This window comes from Heliangelus exortis, chromosome 17 (genome assembly GCF_036169615.1).
Source record: "Heliangelus exortis chromosome 17, bHelExo1.hap1, whole genome shotgun sequence".
NCBI lineage: Eukaryota > Metazoa > Chordata > Aves > Apodiformes > Trochilidae > Heliangelus > Heliangelus exortis.
The window spans coordinates 11,566,677-11,582,911 of record NC_092438.1 but is presented as its reverse complement, the minus strand read 5'-3'; the positions used below and the strand labels follow the sequence as shown (position 1 = coordinate 11,582,911).

At 37.3% G+C, this 16,235-nt stretch overlaps 1 protein-coding gene across 2 annotated transcripts; it reads right to left on the bottom strand.

Annotated features, from left to right (window-relative positions):
• Positions 1 to 617: 617 nt before the first annotated feature.
• SDR42E2 (short chain dehydrogenase/reductase family 42E, member 2) lies at positions 618 to 15,883 on the bottom strand. 2 transcript variants are annotated; one of them, XM_071761195.1, is made up of 13 exons: positions 15,269 to 15,343; positions 14,085 to 14,318; positions 13,654 to 13,889; positions 11,036 to 11,131; positions 9,644 to 9,704; positions 7,687 to 7,805; positions 6,067 to 6,142; positions 4,823 to 4,905; positions 4,164 to 4,301; positions 3,957 to 4,022; positions 3,106 to 3,169; positions 2,676 to 2,749; positions 618 to 1,458 (listed from the first exon to the last, which is right to left on the bottom strand). In XM_071761195.1, exons 3-13 carry the CDS (start codon positions 13,882 to 13,884, stop codon positions 1,255 to 1,257), a joined length of 1,212 nt encoding a protein of 403 aa, XP_071617296.1. In that variant the 5' UTR covers positions 13,885 to 13,889; positions 14,085 to 14,318; positions 15,269 to 15,343; the 3' UTR covers positions 618 to 1,254. The 2 variants fall into 2 exon arrangements, with proteins under 2 accessions (XP_071617296.1, XP_071617295.1); XM_071761194.1 differs by lacking the exon at positions 14,085 to 14,318 and having other exon boundaries at positions 15,269 to 15,883.
• Between the last annotated feature and the right edge of the window lie 352 nt (positions 15,884 to 16,235).

Below are 16,235 nucleotides of genomic sequence, written 5' to 3'. Positions count from 1 at the left end.
GGGTAAAGGTCTCATATATACTGAGTTTCTTCAAATTTCCTGACAATAGGCAGTCACCAGTATGAGAAAGAGGGCTGAGCTTCCCTGCTAAGGGAAGATGTACAGTGTGAGCTCAGTTTGCAGGGATGAAAACTGCCTCCAAATGCAAATCCATGACAGACCAGGCTGTACTGTCAAATGGCAGAGCTTTTCTGTGACCCACCCTGGCAAGTCCAGCTCTCCTGAGCTGCTACAGAGGGAGCAGCTACTGCCTGGTGAGAGCAAAACTGGTCCCAGGGAAAATCTTTGTGACAGGTAACCTCATGAGAATTTGTCTGGGCTACACATGGTGAGTGTACATTAGCACACACAATAGCCCATGTGGATCAGGCAGTACAATCCACCCAATTACTCAAGTCTTAAGAATGGGGGAAAAGAGAGAGGCTGGATCCTCAGCTGGCTCCCTCTGGAATGACAATTCATGGAATAAACAGAGTGTGTGCCAGCACTGGTGCAGGATTACAGGATTACAGCTTCACTTGCCTTCAGTCACACATAAAGCAGCAGAAGCAGATTGCTGAACTCCAGGGTCTTCTCTGCCCTCCCCCCCACTTCACACAGACTCCTTAAAAACAGTATTTTGTTCAGTTATTATTTATTATTGCATCAAAAGGATATTACTTGATTTACAAATACACAATGTTACTAAATTTTTACAAACCTTTTGAATAATAAAAGTATTTACACAAATATAACTTTCAGTGCTCTCACCACCTGTTAAATTCACTTTTCCTATTTTTTTGTATTATTTCCCAGGTCTTCATAATTCCTCACACTAACATACAGTAGCTGTAGCAGCAGCTTCATCAGAGAAATTTTCAGTCAACTTTTTCTTCATGGGAGCTACTGGACTTGTTAAAGCACTGGAGTCCTACAATGAAAGAAGATCCTCTTCTCTCAGTGTGTTACCCTCCTGAATTATTTTTAGAAAATCATTCTCAGCATGAAGCAATCAATTAATGAAGATCCTTTAAAATCATTCCTGCAACTGCTAATGATGTACTCCTTTGATTTGTGACACTGCATTGTCCTTTGAGAACATTTCCTGATGTGTCCTGTTTTTCACTTTTGTGGTTTTGTTGTAAATAAAACTGGAGTAACATCATCATTGTAGTAAGAACAATAAAGACCCTAGTGACTGAGGAACATACTATGACCAGATTAATACTCAGAAACAAAATCAATTTTTCTGGATCAGGTGGGTAGTATTCCACTTTACAAGAAAGAAAGAATGATCAAACTTAAGAAAATGCCAAAAGTAAACACCATTTTAAGGAACGTGTGATCTTCTTGGCAAGTAGGTCTTGTTTTAAGATAATGATCCACAGAATCAGCAAATGAGAATTTCTTTGGTTGGTAACCAAGTTGATTTCGTGCCTTGTCTATTCGGAAAGTGTGAGTTACAGTAACATTCCACACCTGAAATCCAAAAGGACAGTAATGGAATTGATTTTAATATCTGATTTGCTAGAACTTGGATGAAAGTATGTCAACAATGATTTACAGTGGAAGTGAAGACATGAATAAAGATAGACATGCAAAAAATGTATGGATTTTATAGTGGGATTCTGTCTAGAGCTAACAGAATGAGTTGATGTAGCTGACAGGTAAAGAGCTAAAGTTTGGTGGGCTGAGTGCAGAAGGAGTTTATGACACTGAGTTTTCACTTGTGAACATGATCTGAGGAACTAAGGAAATCCCATACAACAGATCAGCACCCTTCCCTCAGACTGGCTCTTCTGTACAGAGAAATGTGCACTGGAGCTGCATGACTGAACTGCAGGACAGCAGTATGGCTTCTCTACTTTGCATCTCTGAGGAGTGGAAAGTGCTCAGTTTTGGAGAGTTCTATCCTCCACCTCTGAACACGTGGTACCTCTGAAAGGGCTTAAGTTGCACAGTCTCAAAGATTTTTGCTTCGGATGAAGAACTAATGTGGAAGTAAGTATTAGAAAGTGCAGATAAATTCTGGAATAACTGAAAGGCTACAGTAGAAGCTAATGAGGTCCATTCAGTCCCTTCAGTGTCCTATTACATTACATGCTACAATACAGCAGGACGTTAGGTGATAGGTTAGTTAGAACATTTTGGCTTGTATTATAAATCATAACATTGTACCAAAAAAAAAAAAAGAAATTCAAAAGTTGTATGTTTCAGAAAATTGACTTTTCATTCTGTTTCAGAATTAGTTTTAATATACTTTCTAACTATTGGCTAGCATGGAATTATGATAAATGTGATCACTTTGATGTGAGACTCTTGTCTCACAAGTGATGTGAGACTGAAGTCCTCTGACAGCACAGGACAGCTCATGGGAAATGACAATGTAGAGCCTGTTTTCCTCTTTGTGCCAGCTCCATGTCAATCGCTCTGTCTGGCACCTCTGGGATGTTCCCATGGATTGTCTAATCTTCAAATAAGGATTGGTTTATGATGATTTTATAAGGGGGGTGGTCAGGAGCTCATGGAAAAATCCGGCTACAAAATGACTGTGTAAGCTCTGAATGGACTATGACCCAAGCAGAAAACCAGAGATCTAGTGCTCTAAAACCTAGCTGCATCCTAAGGGCATATCATGTGCTTCATGAGAATTTTGGTGAGAAATATATAAACATTCTCTATTTTTATATATTTACCTCATTCCTTGTCAAGAAAGGTGTAAAGTTAAAAACTGGCTTTAGTATTAGGTGCAGATACTCCATCACGGTGGCTGTGAAACAGAAAGTTACTCAATGAGATAGCTGGGTAACAATGAGCTGAGGTAATACTGACATTACACATCTTATGGTTCCTACTGGTATCAGAGGATGCAATTAAGGTGGTAGAAGGTGCTGTTTAATTTATAACATGCATGATGGACTCAGTTTGTGAATAGCCTTTAAACTTTATCTGGTATAATTAATGCCAAATGCTGAGATTACTATTAATCAGAATAACACTAAGTTATGTAATTAATACAATTTGGGCCACTGCATTTTATAAAACCATTACGTAACTTTTCAGGAAGAAGAAAACATATTAAAAATAGCTAGTGCAATAATTAACTATGCATTTTGTTCTTTTTACCTGCTATATAAACCAGGAGAACAGGAATACGTATCCAGGGTTTCTTGTAGCCTAATTTTTCAAACTAGAAAGGGGTATAAAAGAAAGAATAACAGAGAATTTGTACCAAATCGAAGGTGTCAGTGAGCATGGAAATGGAAGAATGACTGTTGATAAAACATGTATCTAAACTTTCTGTCACTTAATCTTCCTATCAATATTGGTAGCAAGAAATGTGACAGAAAGTCACTACTTGTTCCTCAGTGCCCACCTCCCACCCTTCAAATGCAAGATGTTAAAGGGGAAACAATCCTGTTTCTGATGGTCAAGTGACCAACACTGAGCTACTTAACTAAATTTAGATACAGATATTCTATGCAATAATCTTCCTGGAAGAGTTTTCTGTGTTGTAATTGCAGGAACAAAACTTTAGCATGCTCCTAAAATCAGAGCCTGATGTTTGTGAAAATACAGTGTTGCCTCTTTTTGGCTTTTAAGATGAGGTTCTAAAAGTCCATTTTTGCAGCAGGTGATGGCAGAATAAAGAAATAACCGGTGGCTATACAAGGCCATTCTACAAGTAGGAGAAGTTTTCATGCATTGTGAGCTTGGTTTACAGAACTGCTACTGCTGTGTAGCAGGTTCTATACCTCTCAGCTAAATTGCCTCAAAACAATAAAAGCCATACTTATGGGTGTCCAAAACTTCCCTGGGAGCCAGTGGAACTTTAGATATGCAGGAAGAACGGGACTGTAAAGTAATTCAGTAGTTAAGGTGCATTGAAATTAATTTAGTTAGTATGGTCTTTTAGTTAATGATACAAGGAGGACCCACAGGGTGAATCAAGAGCTCACTGTGTGTGCAATACATACTAAGGGGAGTATCCATTCTGAAAATACCACACTTTCACCATCATGCACGTAATATGCCTGACCACTCTGTTAAAGAAGCAGAGAAAAACAATTAGAAAACCACTATACATAGGGTGGCGTGTTGAAACTTTGATCTCAAAACATTAAAAAATAAATTTCTCTGAGAGGTGAAGCTACAGGGACACAGTGTTTATACTGTTTACTTACAGCTACATAGCCCTTCTCAGAGGTGAGAGCCTCGGCAGCCAGTAAGTGAGCTTGTACTAGATTTCCTATGTGAATCCAGTTCATCTGAACTTTTTGATTCCCAAACTTGAAGTTAAATAGCCTCTGTTGTATAGTTACCTGTAGAAACAGAAAATGTGAAATAACTATGTTATTCCTTTATTGCATGGTAGAACATAGTAGTTTTGGCTCAGCCAGAATACTTAGGATTTGTTGTATTTGTGTGCAATTACAGCACGACAAATGTCACAAGAAAAAAAAACATCAAGTTGGTGGTTTTATAAATGAAGGACTGTTGCACTGATATGCAGTGGTAAAACAGGGTGACATGGCAGTGTCTGGCTGAAATTAAAGTGCATATTTAAAAGACAATATTTATATTAACCAATCAGGGATGAAAACCTAGTTCTTCTACCATTCCAGCCTTGCATTTTTTTCTTTTCAATTAAAAGTACAGCTTGATCCCTGCCATTTCTGCAGTGTTCATATCATGTGATTATCTTCCATCATACCCCCTGTCACAAAGCTCTCACATCAGTGTTCTGGGGGAATGATTAAGAACTTTAACCAAGATACTTTCACTTTGCTGTGCCCTTACAACTACTTGTAGTGTCCTCCAGAGCTGACTACATAACACATACGGCTACTCGTGGCAGGTGGTGCGGCTCTTCTGGTCCATATATGCCTGGTGGACGGAGCACACAGGTGTGGAGCTTATCCCCTCCTTGGAGAGAAAACAAAATGTGACTTTCAGATAGATTTGCTATCAGCACACAAATGACATATATTCTCTGAATTTTACATTGTGAAAGTAAAGGATCAGTAAAAAACCCGTGACCATTTCTGTGTGATTCGGCTTCCTTGAAACTTGTTTTCTGTATTCAACTGAAACCTTAGCTTAACAGCCTGAAAAACTGAATCCCTCTGACCACAGAGGAGTTTAAACAGTGACAGGATAAATTAAATTTTCCTATAGAGATGCCTCCTGCTTGGAGTGACTTTTGCTGTTTATTACAGATTTAAGTTTATAATGTATGTCTTTGTCCATTGTTCTAGACACATGCAAATGGAAGATAATTCCAGTTGATATATTTGGACACCTTGCTTGCTCAGTGGAATCACAAAGGAAGGGAAGTGGTCTCTTTAAACAGAGGCTTTCATATTAGTTTCAATACTGTAAACAAGGAATAATTTAAGCTCTACATGTGAATCAGTAAGTAGACTCCTCTGAGTCCTGATAATAGACACAATTACAACTTCCATGTGGGCAAGACAGGCAGGTGCTAGGCATTTGCTAAGTAGTTAAAGGATGCTAAACTCAAATCCCCACCTAATTTATATTTGCCAACTTTTCAGTTCAGAGAAATCAATAGGAATAGAAAAATATGCATGTAAAAGCAAAGCTAAATATTTCCCTTGCAGATTTTTAGCTGCAGCTCTTTCAGTATGTGTGACTTTAGAAATAAAAATGACCCTGAAAGTGCCAGTCTGTTTAAGAAACTGCAATTATTTTTGCCAGACACCTGCAAGTCTTCTGGGTCTATGAGAATGATCCATTGTACAGTGCTTAGAGAATGGTATTATGGGAGCAGTTCAAAATGATGGGCAATAAAAGCACAAAATCCTCATCTACTGCAAAACTAAAATTTTAAAGATTATTTTAAGAAGTAAGGTTAAACTTTCTGATTTCTCCCATCTATTGTTTGCGTATTATCTCGCTGGGTATACACATTGAAAAATGAATCATCATTGAAGGGAGGAGAACAAAATAAATCCTTATTTCAGTTAATTTAAATATACTATAAACAGACAAATAAGTAACCAGAGAATGGAATGCCCATTAGCACTATTAATGATAGGAGAAACCCAAGTGTGTTATATGTACCTTTGAGTAAAGTTCCATTAGCAGCAAGAACCATTTGGTCTGCCATTGCCTTTGTTCTAGAGTAATGATTAACTTGCTATAAAGAAAGGCAAAATATCAACATTATAATTATAGTATTGCACCTGTAAAGGCAAACTTACTGTTTATGTCTGCTAACATTTAAATCTGGCCAGTTTGTAGGCATCAGCTGAGTAAAACCAAATTATAAATAACAACAAGACACAGCATATACATACTTTGTTTATGACAAAAAAACCTCACCAGATTTACATTTTAGTTCCACAAGTTTAGCTCCAGAGTTTATTTAATTCCACTAATATTTACTTAACTCACTTTTTGGCCTGGATATACTGAAAAAAATTAATATCAAGCCAAATGTTCTCATGAGTCAGATAATTTTGTTTTGAAAAAACATCCATATTTTAATTGGAAAAAATTTCTTAAAACCGTAAGCTAGATATGAAATTAAAACTTCAGACTTTCCTAAAGTATCCCAATTTCTTTTTGAAGCCCTGTGGGAATTTTTAAATAAATGTCTGTGAGATGTATCTTTTACTATTAACTCTAAAAATGGCACCAAGCGTATTTAAATAATAGGATTCCAGACATAGATAGCACATGCAGGTTTAGTGATTACTTATCTACACAAAGCTACTCATGTATCTGCTGAATTTTGTATTGCAGTCCTTTATAGTGAAAATTATACCTGAAAATCACAGCATGGAAAATTTTTCTACTCTAAGGTAGCTTAATTGACCTGCTCCACCTCAGTCCAGACCTGACACACCTCTGCTGCTTGCTATTACATGATCTTCATTACAGAAAATAAAGGACTAGGGCTCAGACATGTAAATAATTGCTAATTCTTGAAATGTTCTCTCAGGAGTCTGAGGCACTGTGCAGGCTGTACACAAACTGACATATCCAACAAAGTATCTCAGGAGGCACCAGCAGAGCAGCAGTCAGTCCTGTTTAGGATGCTTGGACACAGGATGTGTATTCTAAAATTACAGCTCATAATTACAGGCAGTGTGCTGGGAGCAGGAAAGACCAAATGGGAAGAGTGGCCTGAATGAATTGAGCTTCAGATTTCATCTACAAAAGATTTCCTAAATGATCACAGTTAAGAAGGAAATGGTATTTCAGAGCAGCCCTGCAGGGCTGTAACTACTGCCTGGCCTGCAGCAACAAAGCAAGGTTTGGGAACTTCAAAGAAGCAAAAAAACCCCTGTGTGTCTACACGAAAGTGTAGAATTTTATATATAACTATTCTTCAATGCAAAGACTCATGGTGGAGCATAATATTCAGTATTTTCATAGCAGATGGTCCACTGAAAGCCCTTCCTCTTCAAATATTCTTGTTAAATGTCACATTCCACTTTTCTTAGTAATTTCTAGGTATTTCATAATCTCAAATCTGTCTACTTATAGCAGATTAAAGTCACTGTAACTTGAATATTTCTTAATTGAAAGTTGGCCATGGTTCAATTTTTATTAGTGACAAATAATTTCATAGAATTTGATGTGATGTATAGTAAGAGATTCTGCTCTCAAAGCAGTCTTCTCATCCTATGTCCTCTAGAGCCCAGTAGATGCAGTGGCATTACATGAACAATGTACCTTTTCCAGTGGAAAATATGGAACAGTTTCTTCATCTCCATCTTCAATAGGATTCCCTCCAAATACCACATTCACTGTACTGGTATATATCAGTCTGGGGATATTTCTTTGTTTGCAGACTACAGTGGTATGAGAAATAAATAATTTAAAAACAACAATAGTGAGAAAACTTAAGAACTGGCAGCTTCTCTTTTTGAAAAAAAAAACCCAAAGCAGGACGTGTTATGTTTATGGAAAAAGTAAACTTTAAATTCTAATGTTAATTTACCATTTAACATTTTCTCTAATTAATCTAGAATTTTTCATCCCAAATACATGTTATATAAATATTACATATTGTGGTCACCAAACATTCTATGACCTGCAACTATGATATCATCACTGGCTCTTAGTCATCAGCTGGACAGAGGAAAACAGCTGGACACAGTCTTGGCAGGAGGAAAAAAAATCCTCCTTTGCTTGAGAAACCTTTCTTAAAACATGTTCATTTTACACACTGAATGAAAAGGAGATGAGTGTGAACATTAATCCTGATCAAACAGCTCTGAGAACTCCCTGTGTCTTTCTGTAGGGATGGTGCTGTGGAGAGCAGCCTTCCTGTGGACCATTCTTTTTGCCTTATTTTGGCAGTGATCAGTAAGCAGTGCTGCTTCTTGCACCACAGCCTCATGGATGCCTGAGCAGGTAAGTCAAGTCATGTAAGATAATGCACCAGCCCTCTCTGGTGTGTGACAAACCTGCATTTGTGTCAGTCTGCTCATAAGTGACAAATGGTATGTTAGCAGGAAACATACAGTGTTAGGGTATAATCAGTGGTACCTTAAATACAAATGAGATTAGTAGTATTACAAAACAAAGTCTTATTTATGGACTTCAGTTGAGTGTTAAGATATTATGTCTAAATTCTGTGGCTTGTATGTCACTGCAAACTTGAATAACAAATTTCCTTTTGATTTAACAATGCTTATAAAGTTTAACCGAACTAATATTCAAAGTCAGAAATTTTTAGAATCTACAGTGCCATCAGTCCAGCTAAATCATTGTGAAAATAATGAATTTAACTACTGTGTTTCTAATATTTGGAACGAATCCAATCATTAAACCTGTTATTAAAATGTAGATTAACTGGTTCATACTTCTCCCAGGCTCTTTCTGTTGAGAGCCTATGGAAATTTGGCATGACATGTTTCTATAGGGTCAGAGGTTAGGGCAAGAAGAAGGGAGTGTGTGGCAACCTCTTCCCTCAAACTCATTAAGAGTTTTACTTCCCTACCACTGCACTCTAATTCTTCATGCTTTATTCAGTAATAATCCACTGTAATCCACAGAGAACATGAAAAATGGGTCTAAATTAAAGCTGCATTTCCCATTTTTCTTTTTTAATTTTTTGCTACTTGGTTTTTGAGGGTAAAGCAAAGATAAAGTAGTTTTGGTATGTACAATACACTTTGATATATTCTTTCTAGAATTAAATATACAGAAAGAAATCTACTAATGTTTTCCAGAGACAGTAGTTAAAAATCAGTATAATAAAAAGGGATCACATTTAGATAGATGATCAGCAAAGACAGAAGAGTTTCTATATTAATGTGATAGACTAATAGATAAATATACTTAGCACATCTATGGCTCCTGTTACCAAAGGCATATCACACCATATGGTATCTCCCATATTGTTCCCATGAAGAAAGAGGACAACTTCTCCATTGCACAGAGTGAAAGGAAAAAATAACCAGGACAGGGAGGAGATTTTATGTTGGTTTGCCAAGGAATGAAGTCCAGGTTGGAAATCTATCACCAATCCAAATCAGTGACAAATCTCCTACCAGATTTAACGACACTGGCACACCCAGATTTACATTATAACTCAAAGGAGGGAGAGAACAGCCTCTTTTTACTGTCATTTGGTAATTATGGTTTGGATAAGACACACAAAAAAAATAATCTAGGTACGTACCATCAATTATTATTCTTGTGCCTCCAACATTTATGGATTCGATCTGGTCTTTCTTTTGAAGCTAGAAATAGAGTTTGCACAATATCTTATTAATTCAATAAGTCAGATTCACAATACAATTATTATTATTATTGCCACATCTAGAACAGCAGGGAGCTTTTTGTGAGGTATGTGTTACAGTAACTCCTCATAGCTCTCATTTTTACTGTCTTGTTCAGAGTACAAATATGTAATGTTGAAAAATGAAAGATAAGATGCATCTGGAAGGAAATTATAATGCTTCAGTTCTTCGTTGCCCCCCATGATACAGAAACAGAAATTACAGAGAGGGACTATATAAACTGAAAAGTTTTAAAAATTCTGTTCCAGTTGCAATCTGTTCTGTTCCTAGAAATAAATCAGTAGTTTCATTACTTTCTTTTTTATAATACACTCTGTGAGTATCACTGTTATTTAGCATGACTTTAATGAGCTGCTGGTCATTTTCCTAGTGACTAAGAGTTCACAAAAAGAAAACTCATCAGCATTAATTCTAAAGCAATACTGTTACACTTCTTCAGATCAGAGAAAAAGGAAATGATAACTTATCCATGATCTTAAATCTATTATCTCATTTTTATAGAGTATTTTGTGTGATACATAAGTTATATAAAAGTACATACAAAGCTGTGCTTTGATGTTTATTATTTAAGGAATACCTCTCTTTTTGCCTGTGTGGATGACTCAGCCTTTATCACAGAACCATAGAATCATAGAATTGGCTGGGCTGGAAGGGACCTCAGAGCTCATCAAGTCCAACCCTTGATCCACTCCCCCCATGGTTCCCAGCCCATGGCACTGAGTGCCACATTCAGTCTCTTAAAAACCTCCAGGGATGGAGAATCCACTACTTCCCTGAGCAGCCCATTCCAATGTCTGATCACCCTCTCAGTAAAGAAATTCTTTCTAATATCCAACCTAAACCTCCCCTGGCACAACTTGAGACCTCTTCTGCCCTCTTGTCTTGCTGAGAGTTGCCTGGGAAAAGAGTCCAACCCCCCCTGGCTCCAACCTCCTTTCAGGGAGTTGTAGAGAGTGATGAGGTCTCTCCTGAGCCTCCTCTTCTCCAGCCTCAACACCCCCAGCTCCCTCAGCCTCTCCTCATAGGATCTGTGCTCCAGTCCCTTCACCAGCCCAGTTGCCTCCTTTGGACCTGCTCCAGCACCTCGATCTTCCTGAGCTGAGGGGCCCAGAACTGGACACAGGACTCGAGGTGTGGCCTCACCAGCACTGAGTACAGGGGCAAGTAACTTCTGTCTGACATAAATATATGATTACATTCTTTGATAAATGCAGGCAAATTTTCACTTTCATGAGAGTAAAGAAAGAAAATGTTAGGAAAACTGTACTTGCCTGTTCTAATCCTGACATTCCACATGCAGCCACATGAAAAACACAGTCAACCTCTTCACATGCTTTGAACAGTGCATCATAATCCCTCACATCACCCTGTACAATGAGAAGATGATGGATTTTTGACTGGTAGAGCTCTTTATACTCTCTACAGGAATAATATTAACTATGGCTATGAATGAAAACCTAAAGTAGTAAGTAATAATTTTTCAAAATGCTTAACTAGCATTAAATAAAGCATTTTAAGTGTGCAGAAAAATCCATGACTAAGAATTTTGTCAATATTTTGTTGCAAAACAGATATGACTCCTGTTGGCTTCAATTATAATGCGTAATTTCACACTTAGTCCTGCAGCCTACAGGCTGGCAAAACTTGTCTGACTTGAATGGGAGCAGCAAATGCTCGAGGCCCAAGGACAATAAATCACAGCAGGAAGGGTTCAGCTGTTTGCCAATTAAGAGAACCCCTTTTCTGTTATCACCTTGAAATCTGACTGGTGCAATCTGGACAAATGTCTCTTTGCCCATCCAAGCTTTATTTCAAATGCACTGCATAAATTACAGTCTTATAAAAGATTAAAACAGAAGAGTACACACTATATGCATTTAGCATCATATTAGTACATATTAGTTTGTAATAACTACATTATATTGAATTCTTTATAGTAATGAACACTCTACTAAATACACACACTATATATATTTACTATCAAATGCTATACTGTGCTTAGAATATTGCATTTTTGTATACCAGGTAATGCCAAAGGAATACTACTCCATGTACATACAAATATTAATACAAATATAATACCTGTCTTTTCAGAATTATGATATTCCAGAACATTAGACATTATTCAATTTAACGTAATGAAACTGATAAAATTATCACAAAATAAATAGCTGGAGGTAATATCAAGAGGCAATATAATCAGTCCTTCACTCTCAACTTTTTTCTTTTTGCCAAGCTTTGTACAATTTTTTTTACAGCTTGACAAAGTGTTTAACAAATACAGCTGACTTCCACACCCTACCTTCAATCAAATATTAAAATAGATAACCAGTATAACACTATTAGCAATGTCCAAATACTGATCAAGGATCAAACCTACGAAGTGACTCATTACTTTACCTACTAAGACTTCCTATTTCTGTTTTCTAGGTAATTAACCTATACTTTCTTACATTTATTCTTTTAAAATCAGATTCTAAAAAGCCCCGGTTTCTAAAAACCAAAACCTATTCTCAGATAGTTCATCAGATGTCTTGAGTCTCTCTCTTCTAAAGGATGTAAATTGCCATCAGTCAATCGACTTAAGTTGTGTGGATTTATATTATTAACAAAACAAGCTTATGGTTTTTGGATGGTTCCCCAATAATGCTTTCTCTCTCTTCCATGTTCTGTAAAAGCTATTTATGAAACTGAACAACCATGCTGGGCTGGGCTGAAGATCTGGTTAGCCCAGTATTCTGTCCACTACACAGCCATGCAGAGCAGTATCATGCATCCCCCCTTTGCCTCCCTTACTGCCTATCACATTGTGTCGTAGCCTGAAAATCTGGCATCACCTCAAAAGTTCCTGGGACAAGGATCCTGTAATCACTGTCAGCTTTGTCACCAACCTTCTGGTTCTAGTGGTGGTGTCAAGGAGTTCTTACACTGAATGCTCAGGCAAGATCAGCTGATTGACACCCTATGTCTAGATGACAACACTTATGAACACTTAGAAAGTGGCAGTGCCCCCCTGTGCTCCCCTGTGCTCCCAGATGTTGTGTCCACAAATCATCCGTGAGCTGTTAAGTATTCAGGGTCCCTTTTGTTCCTCTCTTTTGCAGACATTATGAATTCCTTGACTTGGTAAAAATAAAGAGAAATCAGTGCTCATAAATGAGTGCCCTGGGAAGCAGGAACAGGGAAAGCATATGTGACACTTTTCCTCCAGAATACTCTTCCAGTCTCCAAGTATTTTCATTCAGAAGACTTCTTGAGCCTAATTTAGCTTAACTATTTAGTTACCTCCAATGGAAGTAAATTTTTGCTGAGACTTCGGACACTGCATGAAAAAACCCACCTCTTTTGCTCTGCATTGAACTGACTCCTCATTTTTCACCTGATGGCCCTTCCAAGTGGAATGGAAAGGGCAGTGAACAGTCAATACCTACCCATCTCCATGCCACTCACAGTTTGTAGAGCTCTCCCACTCCTAAGGCTTCCAAGGACTTTCCCAGGCTGGAAAGTCCTCATTTCCTCCGTCATTCTCTCCATGGCAGCCCCTCTACATTTGTGGTCACTTTTATTATCCTGTCCTGCTCTCACCTTTTTACTTGAAGTAATTTCCCTGAGCAATTAATTTTGTCACTTCACTATTCACCCCTTCACCTAGGTGAGCTGTGGACGTGTTGAATGGCACTCCCAACACAGGACTCTTCAGAACTGACCACTTGGACTCCTGGTTGCTATCTCTCATTAGTTACACATGCATGGGAGAATCTTCTATAATGACTTCTCGTTGTCTTTAAAGGCTTCTCAGGAAATGCTTTTATCAAAAATCCTTCAGAGGAAGCCTTGCTATGTAGTGCAACATCATTTCTCTGCTGTTACATATGCAGTTTCAACATACCTTGAAAAAATCTGCTCCATTTGGAATTTCCCGTTTAGGTTTCCGTACATCAAACAGAACAACAGGAATTCCTGACCTGACAAGAGCACATCCCAGATTGTATCCCAGGTAGCCTCCACCTCCTGTCACCAATGTCTTTCTGCTTCTGTTAACCAGCAGCCCAGCATGCCCAGTTAGTTTGCTATCACATGGCTGGTTGCTCTGGAGCTCTTCTGGAGGTTTTTCTTGCATCACGACTGCAAGATAGAAGATGCCTTGAAAATTCCAGCATAACACTCTGACATTAATTTTAATAAATTGCACATTACAGTGCTCCTTTTGTGACTATGCTCTTTTTATTTCTTTATTTTTATTATCTTAAATAATAGATAATCAGAACACCTGAAATCACTCAAATCAAGTCACTGTAAAGTGAGAACCAAACTGGGTACCTGCCAGACTAAGAGAGCAATAGGAACTCAATTCCTGCAAATTATTTTGGTTTTCTTATAGTTGGAGTGGGTCCTCATGGCAACATCCCCATGCATGAGAGTACATCATCTTCCACCAGCAGGGCACAGGTAGTTAAGCAGAATCTGCTCTCTGTCATTTATACCAGGGTTCAGCAGGGATTATGCAGAAACTGGGCATGACAGGTAACTCACTTCCAAGGTGACAAGAAAATACTAGAAAAGCAACAGAAAATGCAGCCTACAGTACATAAAGCTACAGACTATTTTTGGCATTGCTTAATTTCTTACAATTTTCTGAGGGTTTTTTTTTATTATTATTATTCCTATTTTCTTATTATTTTCATTATTCTTATTCTTATCATTATTTTCAGATTTCAGACACAGGACAGTAAGTACCAGATTGTCCATGCTGCTATACAGTTTTAACACTAATGTCAGCTCACTAAATTCAGTGAGCTGAGTGGCATAACAGAGTGGAAAATAGGAGCTCCTTATATTGAAAAATATCCTGACATTTATAATACACTAATAAAAACTATAACTGACATAATAAAACTCAAATAAATATGCTTCTGTTCAATCAAGTAAATTTTAATTTGCATCTCTAGATTATGCTATGCAGTACTTCTAAGCTGTATAAAATTCTTTTGCCTTGTCTTCTGTGAAAAAGCACCTTTTAAAACACTGTAAGGAGAGCCAAGGTCAAGCTTGTCACATGTGCCATAAAAAGAGACATTTAAAAAATGGCATATATTTGAATACTTGACATTAACCTCTTATATTCTAAGTAAGCTGGAGTTTTGTATCAAACAGTTTCACAATTTTACTAGAAATCTCTTTCTTACAAAGCACTAGCACCATTACTATATTAATCTCCTTCACAGAATTAGAAAATTGTTAACAAATTTTGCATGTAGACACTTTCCTGTAAGAAAATAATTATTTCCAGAATCAGTAACTTCCTTGCTTCTCTAAATTTATAGTAGCTGTTCTGATGTATTAATGAGCATAGTTACATCCTGTGCAGTGCATGCAGTGTGTGTTGCTTTCCTACTGTCATTTCAAATATTAGAAATGCACAGCTTACTTCCCATAAAAGTTAAGAGTCAAACATTTCAGTTAAAAAAAGAAAACCAAAAACAAACTAAAGAAGTAGTAAGTACCCTTGGTAGAATCCTGGAGGTCAGCTTTCTCCCAGTTCTTTCTGTCCAAGTGAGATGGTGAGGCTTCTCTTTGCTGGACAATTAGTAACACAAGGGCATCAGGTATTTGTAGACAGAGATGCTCACGTGTGCTCAGGCCCTTTTGCTCTTCCTCCTCCTGTGTAGATGGTGGCTTGGCTGGGACCCAAAGAAGGGCAGGGCTTAATTTGTACATAATTTATGTTCCTTTTCCTTTAATATTTTCTCCACATCAGATTTAAATAGGATGGTATTTCTTACTGTTACCTGGCAAAATTTCTAGACAATGTAAATACACTATTGGTACCATAATTCTGTAGAGAAATTGTACTTATCACTTAAATGCCTCAAGTACAGAGTAGAGAGCTCTTTACTGAAGATAAACAGGAAAGAATTTCTTAACACCGATGTTCAAAAGTGAACCTCACAGTTGTGTGAAACTCTGATAGGATACATCTCATCTAGCTCACCTAGTTAATGGTAGTATTTTATCCATGTATCTACAATTTTCTATCCAGATTTAGATAAAGAGAAACAAAAATCTTGTTTAGCACTGGTACTTGGCACTTTCATGCTGACTTTTTTACCTCCATCCCCAACCCAAGTGTAGCACAAGGGTTGTTCTCTGGCTTCCAAGGTGACTTAAGTAGACACAGTAAACTAACTGCTTTACAACAGAACAGGAAAAGGTGATTTACTATTAATTAATGCATTAAAATTAGTAATTAACTGATTAGTAAGTTCTCTGATCCTAAGATTTTGAAGTAATTTAAAAACACATATCCTTCTGCAAATTAAACAACGAGAAATCAAACCAAACATTTTTAAATGGGTGTGTCTGAAATTATGTCTCAAGGCAGTGGTTAAGATGCTAAAGAAACACTCCCAAATCTAAATATAAATTCCTACAATTTTAAATGTTAGCATGTTGGAAATACCTCGAGTTCAC